Below are 14,029 nucleotides of genomic sequence, written 5' to 3' on the forward strand. Positions count from 1 at the left end.
TTTATGGCAGCTTTCTGAAGTAAGATGTTATTTCCTAAACTCCTCCAGTAATCACAACTCAGCCATTCACAAAAAAAGGGTTCAAAGTAAAAAAACAGCTGAGACTCTGAAATTTGGTGGTGGACTCTTTGTGCACCACTGGGATGCTCTGCTGCAGGATGCCACCAGCCATGCTGAGGTAATGCTGAGGCACATTTCCACATAGGTGGAAATGGCTGGGCTGCCTTTATTTGTATTATGCTGGAATGTCATTTTAACTTCATTAGATTTTTTAAAAATACAAGTTAGACACCATTATAACAGGAGAATGCTTTAGATGCAAAAAAAGGGGTTTTCTATGCAAAAAAAAAAAAAATCAAACTCTTCTGTAGCACAAAACCCCCAATGAATTATACCAACCTTCTGTTTGTCCAGTATCTTCATAGCATAATACTGTTCTGTGGATTTATGTTTCACCATCATTACTCTCCCAAATGATCCTGTTCCAAGGGTTTTTTGCCGCTCAAAATCATCTAGGCCAGCAGTATTCTATATGTAGGATATAATCACATTGTTTACAATAATACCAAAGAGAATTTTAACTGTATGAATTCAGTTATGGAAAAGAGTTGGGAAATACTACATTTAACAAAGATAACTATAGCCAACTATACTGTTATAATTTGATATCAGTCAAATTTTAAAAAAGAGATTTTACATTGCACTCATTGAAACAGAAGAACCAACATTTCTGTAATTTGTCCATACAGCTGTCCACACATGCTTAGTAAGGGACATCTAGCAGTAAACAGATCATGAATATAACATGCAGATAAATAATCCCTTCACGCTTCATGATCAAGAATATTAGAACATGCAAAAGACCCCAAGCTCTAGAGAGAGTTCTACATGAGAGCTGTCTGAAGAGCACATCCCCAAGTACATTTTCTCAGACATTCATTTCCATAGCATCTCAAATATTGCACTAGGACTTACCCAAAATCCCAAATTTTACAAGACTTCACTCTAACAAGCTCATTAACCAGCTCCCAAGCACTATGCAGTAGTCTTAATACTCTTAATTCCACTTACTAGCATGGCAGAAATTATTAACATGGTAAATTACACATGTGCCAATGCTTCTGGTTATTAAAAAAAAGCCAACTAAAAACATGCCAATAGATTTTGAGTCTTGTCATGTTCATTGTGAACATCATTCTCATAAGAGAAAATGTTGTTCAGTGGGAGCATTTTATCAGTTCAAATCTGGAGAAGATTTGAGTCTTTGTGGATAAACTTTGATGAAAGTGACAAAGCTGCTATCAAAACAACCTGAAAATCCTTTACAAATCACACTAAAATTATTTCTGCAGTACTCATTACAGACTGATAACATATTGATAACATTATCCAAAAAATGCAACACAGAAAATTACTGAATGCTTAAATGACTGATACCTGAGGGGGGCTTTCCCATTTTCTTAAAAAGTCTTCTTTGGCTTTGGCTAGGAACTCTTTCACTGAAAACACACAAAAAAGGTACATTTTAATTAATATAATTCATCATGAGTGCAATGGAGATGGTTTGTTAACAAAATACATAAACTTCATTATCAACTTCTTTCTTCAATTGATAATATGCTATTTTCACCATGGATGAAAGCAAGCATTAATGCCTCTAGAACTTCTACTCTATCTCCAGGTGATATCTAAGCTTTCTGGAGTAACTACATCATTCTACACAAATTACTTAAACTTTACCAGCTCTAATAGCTCAAATACTCTATAGGCAAGCAGGCTTTAAGGTGATGTCAGACATTCTTAATTCAGCTGGGAAAAAACCAAACACCTGACGTTTATAAATAGCCATTCCACAAAGATTGACTTCTTATCTCTTTAAATGTTGCATTCTCTTTCAGCTGCTTGAGTGTAATGTCAATCTCATTGCTTTTTCCCCTCATCACCTTTATTTAAAGGCTGTTTGCAAGCTCAAGGACAAAATGGACAGCATTACTGCAAGCAAAGACAAAGAACAGGGCTACAACAACACTGCACATTAGGCATGCCCACAGTCAGAGAATATGCAGTTTTAATATTGATTTTCCATTTAAATTGAAGGAATGTACAATGGCAAAATTCTGGATGACTGTTTAAAATGTGCACCAAAATATTTTGTTCAGATCATCTCTCAGCTGTTCTCTTTTTTTTGAATATCAATGCTCAGCCAGATCAACGTGGATTACTTCATGCATAGTCATTAATGGGAGGTGTTTCAGACATTGCTGTGGTTCTGAAAGAGTCACAGAATCAAGAAAATATCATACTGGTTGTGTGTTCTCTGAATCATTTCACATAATACAACATTAATAACAGTGTTTTTTCTGTACTGTGACGTTCTGCCACAAGCAATTGCTAAAAATACACCACAATATGCCAAGATTATTCTGGTCAATATCTAGCACTCTGTGTTTTAGCAACTGTATTTTACATTCTGACAGTCAAAAAATTAGGTTTATAACAGGTTGTAAACAAATCACTTGATGAATCAGAACTTCCTTGCACTTTTCAGTGAATACTAATGTTGACAAAGAAAACTTCAAAAATACTCTTCTTATACTGGTACATTTCCAGCAGCAGTAAAAACAGCAGCAGCCCTGGACAAGGCTGGGTGTAAATTTTTTTTTTTCCTTTTTTACCCCCTTCTTGGGTGTGCTATGGGACTTGATTATCACAAAACACTCAAAGGAGGTTTATGGCTCCCACTACCACTGGCTCTGAAGGAGCACTAAATAAAATGGTAATTTCATAGAAGTTGTCAAAAGTTCTGGCTGACCTCAACATTAGGAAAGTGTTTAAAGCATGATATCCACTCAGCAATGTTATTTGAAGAGAAACAAGCAACATCACAGAGGAGGAACATATTCAGTACTCTAAACTTATGGTTAAGAAGTGCAATAAAAACAGTTTGTATCAAAGAAACTGGTAAAATGGCATTAAAACCGAGAGTTAAAAATATTTTAGTAGCTAATCAGCAAAAAATGTGAATGTATTTATCCTGTGCGTCGAAAATATTTCCTTTGTTTATAAGTAATAGAGGTTATTCATGTAATGACTTTTAATTATCCTAATTTGAAGATAGGACAGGATTTCCTGTGGCATGAAATAATTTTCAACACAAAAACCGGAAACTAGCAATGTCCAAATTCATGTTTGATGATCCTTTTTCCATTAGGAGAACAGAGATGACTTGATCAAATGAGGAATACTGATACAGTTATTCAAACATCAATTTATGTCAAAGTAGCACAAATATTTTCTCTTAATGACAAGAAAAAAACCCCAGGAAAATCATTAAGATTACCAAAGAGCTGAGCCTTCAAACTTTAGCGGCTGTAGCTTAGAAGGGAACATTAACACAAAGTAATTGCTTTTTTTTTTTTAATGTCATTGCAGTACATATGTTTAAATATCCCTCATGCCATCTCTGTTCATATAAATAAATATTTTATGTTGCCACTTATTTCACATAGAAGTATGACTATTCAGTATCTATTCAGTATTTATAAAAATATACAATGACATTTACAGTCATTTTATCTCTGTTCTACTTATGGAATAAAGAATGCTGTTTATGAACTAAATGTGATCCAGCTGGAAATATTCAAATTGTGGATTCATGAGAAAAATCTCTCATTTCTAGAATACCATTAAGCCACAAGCTCTCCTGCAACAAAACTCCTACATTGTTCTACTTTACTTTGGCCCTCTTTTCATAGAAAGCAGCATTGAACATAAATTTCCAAAATAAAGCTACTCAAAGGTAACAACATATCTGAAAATCACTATCTTTTAAAAACAGTTTAATGTTTTGTGCTCAGTTTTATTAAAATCAGTTTCTTCCTAATGACAGAGTACATTGAATTATGTCTGGTTCTCACTTCCAGAGGTCACCTGGGCTCCTACACCTCAACACAATTCCGCAGGTGCTTTCAAACAGAACTTAGGCAATTTAAGTGCATGCACTTCTGTCATTTCTCAAAACACGACTTGGAATTTGAACTTTTGAAAATTATCTCTCAAGCACAAAACAGCAGCTCTTGCTAGAGGAGAACACATTTAACTTCTACTTTTAAGTGCAGAATCAAAATTTACGCCAACTGGGTAGCAGTGGCCATTGGTATTACTGTGATGATGCAAACAAATAGGTGTAATAGATGATGACTTAGAGGTTTTCCTCAAGTGCACATTTTTAGCCACCTTACATTGTGATGATGTGGCTCTTGTTTGCTTTTCTAGTCTAAACTGTACCTAGCATCTGTGACTTTGGGCACTAATGAAGGAATGAGCATACCAAACGTCTCTATAGGTTCCCCAAGGGTTTGCAGGAACATTCACCCACACAGATGAGATGATGAAGAGAGGAAAGAAAGAGAAGAAGAAAAAAAAGTTTTATGCATTTCCACAACAAACACATAGAAAACACAAATACATTCCACCCTTTCCCCTCCCCACTCAAGAACAGACCCTGTAATAAACCAGCCCTTTCCCACACAGACAGAATGACTCATGTTAAATCACAGAATGTTTGAGCAAAGAAAGAAAAAAAATCACCAAAGGCAGCTAAAATCAGTATGAAAAAAAGATGATGCATCACAGAAATAAGCACAGCTTAGAAAACTTCAGGAGATCAAGTTGGCATCTTTAATTATTAAGCTATTCCAAGACATACACATCCACGGAACTGTTGCTAACAATAGTGTATCTATCTTCATCACAGCATGCTGGATCACAATAAAACCTGTAATCGGGTGATCTTCCCACTACTTAGCACTTTGTTCCAGAAGACAGCATGTGTGAATTGCATGGCATGTGGTAGATAGCAAAGAAGTGGCAAGCAGTCTCCAAAAAATAAAAAAATCTCAATCAGATTTCAATCCTATTACCCAATAACAGCAACTTGAGAAGTCTAATCTGCACAGCTGAGGTCACCGTATGCAAAGTGGAATGTACACAGGGATCTGGTGTGGACACCATATGAGCGTGATTTAATTCGGTAAAGCTGTCAGAAAAAAGGAGCTAAGGATGTGGACATACAGGTTCCCATAAACACTGAAGAGCAAGGATCACTTGTCTGTGGCTGAGCAAAGTGAAGATGAGAGTGGGGCAAGGAGTATCTGCACAGACCAACAACAAACACTGCTCAGATGGGGTTTGCTGGCACAGGGGAAGTTGGAGTGCAGGAGGCTGAAAGCAAAGCAGGAGAGCTGCTGCTCAAGAAAGGAAGGTACTAGGAGGAGACAGCAAAGCACAGGTAACAGCACCAGCACAACAAGGACCACAGCAGAAACAACTGAACATGGCAGGAAGGACACCAGCTGGAAGCAGAGAGGATGCACCCACCGGCTGTCCAGGGATCAGGCAAGCACAAACACACTGCACAAACCCAGCCCTTTGCGACCAGCATGAGCAAGCCTTGGCAGGAGAGGCAGGTTCTCTGCAGCGCAAACACCCAAAGCAGGACATTTGGTGAGATTCAGAAGAGGGTGGGAAGAAATGGAATAATGGCCAAGGACCACAAGTGAATGGCTTGAAGCAGTCACACCTTCTGCCTGCTCTGGTTCACCTTGGTGAGAAGCAGTGCTACAACCACTGCAACACGAGGCCTCAGCTACTCCCTTGCATATCACAGGGCGCTTGTGGAGAGCTGTACTTGGAACCAAGGCAACAGGAGGATAAGCAGGAAAGTCTGCAGTGTTCTAAGGGAAGAGGAACCCAACACCCAGAGGCTTCTAAGCAATGCCAGCATAGGAGGAATTAAAGAAAACCCCAAGCATACAAACCAACAACACCTGAACAAATGAACAAACTCCGCTACATGCAAAACAGAAACACCCCTGAGCCCACATCCAAACAAGAGGAGATTGGTCTCTATTGGTATATTCACACAGTTCACAATATGTTTGCTTGTTTTATTGATCAACTTTTCTATGAAAAGTTAACATGCTTATAAAAAAACCTGTTAACTAAGGATATGAATACTGTAATGAGTACTTTGACCTAAAACACAGTTTAAGGGCAAGTGAATCAGAAGCAAGTTCCTGAAAAAAATCAAGAGGGTGAAGACCTCTCGGTTGCAGGATTGCAATGACAGCAGAGGGAAAGGGGTCACAGATGGAGCAGTCCTGAGAGTTACCATGAGTTACTCTGCCTTTCTCCCACCTCCCACATACACAGTATTTGTTATTCTCAATCACATCTCCCACAAGAGCCAGCAAGCCAGGATTTTTTTTTTTTTTTTGTAAGGGGAAAAAAAAAGTATTTGGCTAGGATTCACAGCAAGAAAGCAAGAACTAAACTGATTAAGACTAAACACTGGGCACCACTACAAACCCCCATCTGCTGTGCTAAATGCCAATCTCTGTCTGGTATTTAAAATGCCCTTTATCAAAATACAATTCAAATTTTCTTCCAAAACTGCAATATAATCATATGAAGTCTGAAGTTAAATGGGCTATTTAATTAAATAGTTTAATGGAAAAATGAATATGTATGAAGAGATTCTGGTAAATGTATATTTCATTTTTATAAAAAGTGTATTTATAGCCTTAAACTTTATCAAGATGTATATAGATATCTGTGGTTTTGGTACCATATTTCAGATGCAAATGAGAAGCTTCTGATTCCGGTTCTAAGTCCCATTCTTACACTATTAACCTGTTGTCTAAATTTTTAAATATTTCTCTTTTGATTAGCAGGAGTAATAAAAAGGGCTCAAAACAAGGTTTCTCTGCCCTGGCAAGTGTTTCAAAATGAACACAGCTAAGTGTTAAGTATTATTATACACTCAGATGAAGCAGTGTGAGCACCAGTTAACAATTTAATAGCTGGAAAATACTTCAAAGCATAAACTAAAATTATATCATTGAAACAGACTGTCAACAAAACCAAAACACTTTGCTTCTCACAATATAAAAATGGTGGGTGAAAAAAGTCCAGGTGATACAAGCCTGGTTGAGGGCAAGTCCACCTTTTTTGAACGCTGCAGAGAGCACAGCCACCAGCCTTCTTGTGAAGAGCTGACCAGCAAGGAGTCTGCCTTGTTTCTGCCAAGGCTGGATCAATGAACTGCTTCAACTGAATATCTCATTTATCAGGTTTTGACTTCAAGAGCAAGGTTCCGACTTCATATTTCTCTATAAACACTAATTATGGTAAACACAGGTGATGCAGAGCAAACCAACTTCCCAGCTGAAATGGGTAAGACCCTTTCTTCAGTTAAAAAAACAAACCAAACCAAATCAATCCAACCCAAAAATCAAAACCCAACAATCCCCAGAAACAAAGAGCCAAACAGAGCATTTCTGAAAGAGCCCAATTGCTGAAATACAAAACCAGAAAGTTCTGAGTAGCTACATGATCATGTAAGAATTATGTATCTACTAATTAGTAATTAACTGAATTAAGCTTGTTTTTCACTGAATATAATCTTACTATTAAAATGGAAGCACTAATTATCAACTGTACACTGTAAACTTTTCTATAGAATAGTGGAAAGAATGGGGAAGAAATAGGAAAAGAGACAGGTGTGGGAAAAAGGGAGACAAACAGGAAAAAACAGTAAATTAAGACCAATTACAGCTGTTGTGCCTAAAAACTAAAAGGCACTAAAATCTGATCTTTGTAGGAGCACATTCAGGAGTTAATTTAAAGTGTGCAGAAATTGTAAAATACAAATTGATCTTATCCATTACAAATCAATTTTCAAACACAGGCACAAATCTTATTTGAATCCTGTGCATGATTTTCATGTTTTGAGCTAAACAGTATTTTGTGAATTTCCAAAAAGCAAAGTTAAAAGAGTTAAGAGCTCTGTAAAGAACCCAGTTCACTGCTTTACTTGGCTGGCTACACAGCAACAGCCTGTACAAGAGATGTGACAGATTAAGACACATCAGAACAGGAGCCAGGTTTTCAGCCATCAGAGATAACACTGATCTCTGTTGAATTCTGAGCAGTAGATACTCTACTGCACACAACTGCCACAGTCAGACTGACTTCCTTCTATTTTTATTATAGACAATATAATTAATTTCATTTTCAAATCCAATGCTCAGTCTTTCTCCCTTGATCTTTTCTTAAATACCAAAGTACTGCTTCAGAGGTGGCAAACCCTGCTAATGCCAAAAATAGAATATAAGGGGGGGGGGGGGGGGCACTCTGGGGAGAGAGAATCAAACCCAAATAACAGAGTCACTTAGGACATGAATCCCTGAAATTTTGTTTAAACCCCCCCCCAAAATGTGTAATGTAAATCAGTAAAGTCAAATGCAAAACAGTAGAATTTCAGTCACAAACACAATCAAATCTTGTACTAGCACCGCCCAGCAGAGTTGCACATGCACCCATGCCCCAGTTGAATCATTTTCCACAAAAAAATACACATGTGAGATAAAGCTCTACTTTCTTAATCTAAAAGATTAAGCTCCTCCAGACCCAATGTTCATCAAAATTTACAAACACATACTTTAATAAGTGACTTCTCCCTCAACAGAAGATAAATGCCAAAAGCACCATAGCAGTTAACTTTATGATCCAACCTAGGATCTGTTATTCAAATCCTAAAGTAATAATGATATGCAAGACTTTGTCAATGCTGACAAGCAGAATATTTTCATCTGAGCATCAATGTATAGGATGTGACAAAGCCTCCTGCAGATTCGTGGTGGCTGAGAGCTGTTCAACCCCACCTTTAGGTATTTTGGTCCTTCAGGCTGCCACCCCTCTTTATTACCCAAGCTTCCCTTTCAAATTAAAGGGCTATTATCAAGCTTTTGCTGATGGATTAGAGTTGAGGTTTTTGTTTCAATTCTCTAAGTGGGTCATTTAGAACTAGCATTCAATTAGTTCTGGAATATATTAAAACTAGGATTTGGCTTAATGAACGGAGTCTCACTCATACCTTCTTCCTGCCCTTGAAGCATAAATTGAAGGAGATGACACATTTGTAAATCTGCTTCCTCTCTTGCAACAATCCATGTGATTTGAGGCTTTAAATTCCAAGAAATAGCAGTTTGGTTTGTCAGGCTACAGTTCAGTGTTCAGTATGGGCTGAAAAAACCCCCACAGCAGTCCTGTCCTCCCACGGTCATTCACTCCTGCATTTCTCTAAGGACCTTCCTTGAAAGAGCAAAAGCATTCTCGTGTCTGACTGCAAGCCAGGCCAGGGAACCAGCCCAGACTAAAAAGCAATGGGCAGAAGGCAGGGAATGAGCAGAGAAGCAGCTCCCTCCTCTTCTCTTGAATGCTCCTCCCGAGGTGAGTGGGCAAATATGGGGGACAGAACTGCTCCTTTCTGAAAGGGTATCAGCTTGTGCTACCATGACAGAACCATGAACACATCACCCTGGACTGCAGAAAAGGCTTCTGAGAAATAATTCTAAATTCAAGTTATTGGTTTTCAATTATTGTATTGAATAATTCCACTATCTTAAAATTTAAAATTAATGAATTATGTGTTTAACACAATTACTTTCAAATGCAGTACATAACACTCCCCATTTAAAAAATTTGCTCATACAGAAAAAAATCTATGTGAAGAATCTTAACATGTAACTGAGGAATCTTAAGATGTAATATTGCCATCAATTGTCATCCTCTGAGGAACTTAGTAGGCAATTAGGAATTAAGGTGCAGCTGTGCAGTACCATCCTCTATAGTTGTTGAACTTTATCCAGCAAATAATCTAAAATGTTACAACTATCACAGGACCTGTAGTGTAAAAGACCACATTCCTGTGTGAAATATAACAGGTATTAACAATACAACAAAGAAAGCTGAAAACTGTGTGACAATTGTCAAAATTGAAACATCTTTTGTTCCTGCAGTGCATACATTTCCATGGTTACCATGTGGGGAGAAAAAAAAAAGAATACAGTTTAAGAATGAGTTCCAAGAACAACATCTTCTAAGGCACTACTATAAAGTATTTTGTAAATGTATCATATTTTTGAGTAAAGGTTTTAAACAAATTCTAGTAGTTGATACAAATACACAAATTAATCAGATTTTCCTATTACAGTCAAAATCACTTACCAAGAAAAATGTTTTCAGCACCTGCTGCAGATTCCCTCTAGTTAAGCTCTCTGCACCATTAAGATTCTTGCCAGTTGGTCAGCACCCACTTTCCTCTCCATATCACTGTCCCACATTTCCTCTCTGCAGCAGTTCAGTGACTACAAAGGATAACGTGCAGCTATCCCTAAGACCAGGCTTTATGGCTAGATTATTAGCAACAGTAAACATAAATCTGCAGGTAGTTGATCTTATCTGCATATTGACTAATGAACTCCCTGCAAACAGGGAATAATACCACACACACTCATGCACAAATACCCCTTCCTTTTAAAAGTAACCTTTAGAAGTTTTACTAAACTAAATTCTTCCTTATACTCCAAACTAAACAACTGCAGGGGCTGTTCACTGTATGGATGCATTTAAAAAGTTATTTGAGAAGAGAAACTATTTTGTTGCTTTTTCTTTTTTTCAAATATTTAATACAAGGTATAAAAATAATAGTGGATGCAACAATTTTGGTCTATGGGCACTTATGTCTAAGCCCACTTCCCACAAGCTATCTTGTTCCAGCCCTTGCATTTTTAAAACTCCACAAAAATTATCATATATATACTTTGGGATCAGCAAGACATCTTCACAGCTGTCAGGGTAAATCAGCAAAATAGTTCTTCATCTCCTCACAAGATCTGGGCTTCTGACACATTGCTGCACTGACATATCTCCTTCAGAACATGCTTTCAATATTTACAGGAAAGGGTTGCCTGCAGTAACCAGCCAAGCAGGAGAAGTTCATTTATACCCTTAAATAGCAGAGACAGGCTTCCTGAATAAGGAAGTCTTATGTAAATAAACACATTTCACAATTCAACACACTGGGTGAATAACAAATTTTTGTTTGTCTCAGGATTAAGGCACGTAAAAAGTAGGTAAGAAGGTTTATTATCCATTCTGATAAAGAATGAGATTTTAGAGAGAAACTGGGTAAATTCAGCACTTATTTGGCATAGAGGCATGCCAAATAGAGGCATGCATAGAACTGAACTGCAAACCCTGAAAAAAAAAAAGCTGAAGAAATTAAACCTATTAAACCTAAGAAATTAATTCTTAATGGGCTGGGCTATCTGTCAGCAGCTAAAGATGAATAAAGAAAAACAGCAAAAACATTGTGCAAGTTACAAAACTACCTGGAAGAACCTCCACAATTAAAGCTGGGAAACTTCTGTGAACTTTGGCCTACAACAGCAGGACTAGCAGAAACTCTCCGAGTAACCAGCAACAAATATATAAACAATTTGAGATGTTAACTAAAAATGAGGGCAAAACCCAAATATTTCTGATAAAAAAATACAAAAGTAATGTAATAGTGACTAGAGTAAGTCAGAGTTCAAGACTACAACATACCAAATACCCTTTCCTTTGGAAGAAATCTCAATTCTGTTACTCTCATTTTTTGCTTCTACCCCAAACCAAGCACTGTGTTCACTTTGTGGATATATTTCATGAATTATGTAAATGCAGGAGTCTTTGTCTTGTCTTTTTCAAATATTTTGTACAAGAACTAGAATAAAACACAAACCCAAGTTAACACCAAGAAACTGCTGTAGTTTGCTGTCAGAGGGTAATGAGTAACAGCAGGGAATTTTTGAAAAGAAGAAAGCATTAGTCCCATGAGACATTCATAGGAAGATATATGGTTCTGGCACCCAGAAATTCCATGGCATTCTTCCATTTTTAACAGGCTTTTGAGCAGTGGGAATAATCAGTTGCTGCTTATTGCCCCTTGCTGTTAGAAATGTTCTCAGTGCACATAACTAATGTATTTATACTACCTCCCTTCACCCTTCACTCCTTACACAAGCCTGTGCTCTCGTGTGCACTAAACTGGGCAATATTTCAGCAGAGTCCATCAGCGTGGCTCACGCCCTTTCCACGCACTGCTCCATCTGTCTCCATATACATCTGGCGACTGTCTTTTGAGTCCAAATGTCTGTATCACCAATTACGTCTATTTGCAGTATTGGAAAGTAGTAGCCCAATCATGTAATTAGTGACACTTCAGAATTTTAAGCCTATTCTTAGTGAAACAGAAGATTTAGCAGACTATACCTTTGACCCCTGGGAGCTGGGGCTATTATTTACTTGACCTTACAGTTTTATCTGTTCAAGCTGTTCAAAACAAAAGTCCAACTTCAAAGAAATAGAAAACCACCTTTTCCTTTGAGTCTTTCTAGAAAACAAAAAATCTAAGCATATAACTAGACCTTTTCTGGGGAGGGAAAAAAAGGAAGAAATAAAAGGGGGAAAAAATTAGCCACTTGTACTTGCAATTGAAGAAAATACATAATTTTTTTCATCAAGGTTTCACTTGCATCTTGGCCGTCTTTCTCAAGGAAAGCATCTGATTTTATCTGCTGACAGGGTGTAATGTAACACTGCTGCAGTGAAGCCAGCCACAAAAATGCATTGAAAAGCATAAGTGGTTTAAATAGGGAAATGTTTACAGCAAAGACTTAATCTTGATGGAGCAGGAGATAGCTGCCTTTCCCTTGTCAAAATTAGACTAATTTATAGGTATTTTTGATTGGGAATTGACACCTGTTAAAAGTTGTTCCTATTTATTTCTATGTTTTAATGGAACTGGGAGCCTGCATGTCAAGATGAATAGAATCTACAGATGCAAATTGCAGAATAAACCCCCAGGGGAAATAAAAAATCCCCAACCCTAAGAAGAACCACCACCCCCCAAAAAACTCACACCACTAAACAAAAAACCAACATAATTGTTGAGGTTATAAACAACTATAACCTCTTTCTCACCTAGCTTGTGTGAAATTTATTCCTTTATGACTCATAAATCATAAGAGAATATTCAAACAAAAACCCAAAACTCAGAATTCACAGAGCTGACTTCCACAAATCTCAATTCCTATGGAGGCTATGACCTAACTGTAAGAGAAACAGAGCAAAATGTGATAGAAAAACCAGTCTGGTACCAGCTGGTGAAAAGTGGAGACTTTCTGACCCCAGGAGAGACCTCTCCATGAGCAGAGGAGTGGCTGTGACATGGAGGAAATGCAGAGGCTGTCGCTTCCCCCCTCCCGGAGGCTGAGCAGGGCAGGTGGTGCGGGGATGCCGGGACGCCATCGTGTCCCTGCGGGGCAATGTGGCCACAGCAGCTCCCTGCTGGGCTCCACCTGCCAGCATCCCTGCGGGGATGTGGGGAGCACACACCCGGGGCTGGGACAGCACTCTCAGGGACAGCCTGCATTTGGGTTTATTCAAGCAGCCATGAATGATGCTGTGCCACAAATCTCCATAGTGTAGGTACAAAGTACTGAAACACTGCCTTAATAACGGCATCGGTTCTGACATTTGTACTTTGTACACCAAGGAAATGACAGCCACACTTTCCATTCTGGGCAAGATGACCTCAACACGTTTGTATGAGATAAGTATAGATAAGCTGATATTAGATAAGGCAGTGGGATAACGCCTCCCTGCCATGCACATAAATGAAATCTTTGTATAAATGATCCTTTAAATTTGTAGTATTAAGCAAAACCACACAGACACACATGCACACAAACTCCCCACATACATGATTAACTGCTCTTTCTTTTCAATAAAATCTGTTTCAAGTCATTTTCCAAAGCTCTAGACTATCTGTTTGAAACAATCAGGCATCATTTCCATAACTAGCATATTTGGGCTTTTTGAAAACAATTTTCAAAGGATATATTTTTCTAAGAAAACAGATTTACAGTCTATATATTGACAAAAATAACTTTCAATAACATTACAAGAAGGACTATAGCACTTCATAACTCCATTATATTCAAAGTACCTTATAATAACTAGACACAGTGGTTTTGGAAAGTAAATATCTGCCTGATAAGTTTACTAGATCTATTACAGTATCTCATTTCAAATGAGACTCCCCTCCCTTACTTCCATGAATGACCTCAACTATTCTGCC

At 37.8% G+C, this 14,029-nt stretch overlaps 1 protein-coding gene across 3 annotated transcripts in view; it reads right to left on the reverse strand.

Annotated features, from left to right (window-relative positions):
• Positions 1–14,029, reverse strand: part of PRKACB (protein kinase cAMP-activated catalytic subunit beta) — a 74,988-nt gene that overhangs the window by 16,361 nt on the left and 44,598 nt on the right. For all 3 annotated transcript variants that reach the window (XM_054286357.1, XM_054286355.1, XM_054286356.1), the window contains 2 exons: positions 1,438–1,499; positions 400–528 (listed from right to left, as the gene is read on the reverse strand). In XM_054286357.1, the coding sequence (XP_054142332.1) occupies positions 400–528; positions 1,438–1,499 (191 nt within the window). The remainder of the gene's footprint in view (positions 1–399; positions 529–1,437; positions 1,500–14,029) is intronic.

Source organism: Melozone crissalis, unplaced genomic scaffold (genome assembly GCF_028551555.1).
Source record: "Melozone crissalis strain CALT ecotype California unplaced genomic scaffold, PUWL_Pcris_2 ptg000045l_1, whole genome shotgun sequence".
Taxonomy (NCBI): Eukaryota; Metazoa; Chordata; class Aves; order Passeriformes; family Passerellidae; genus Melozone; species Melozone crissalis.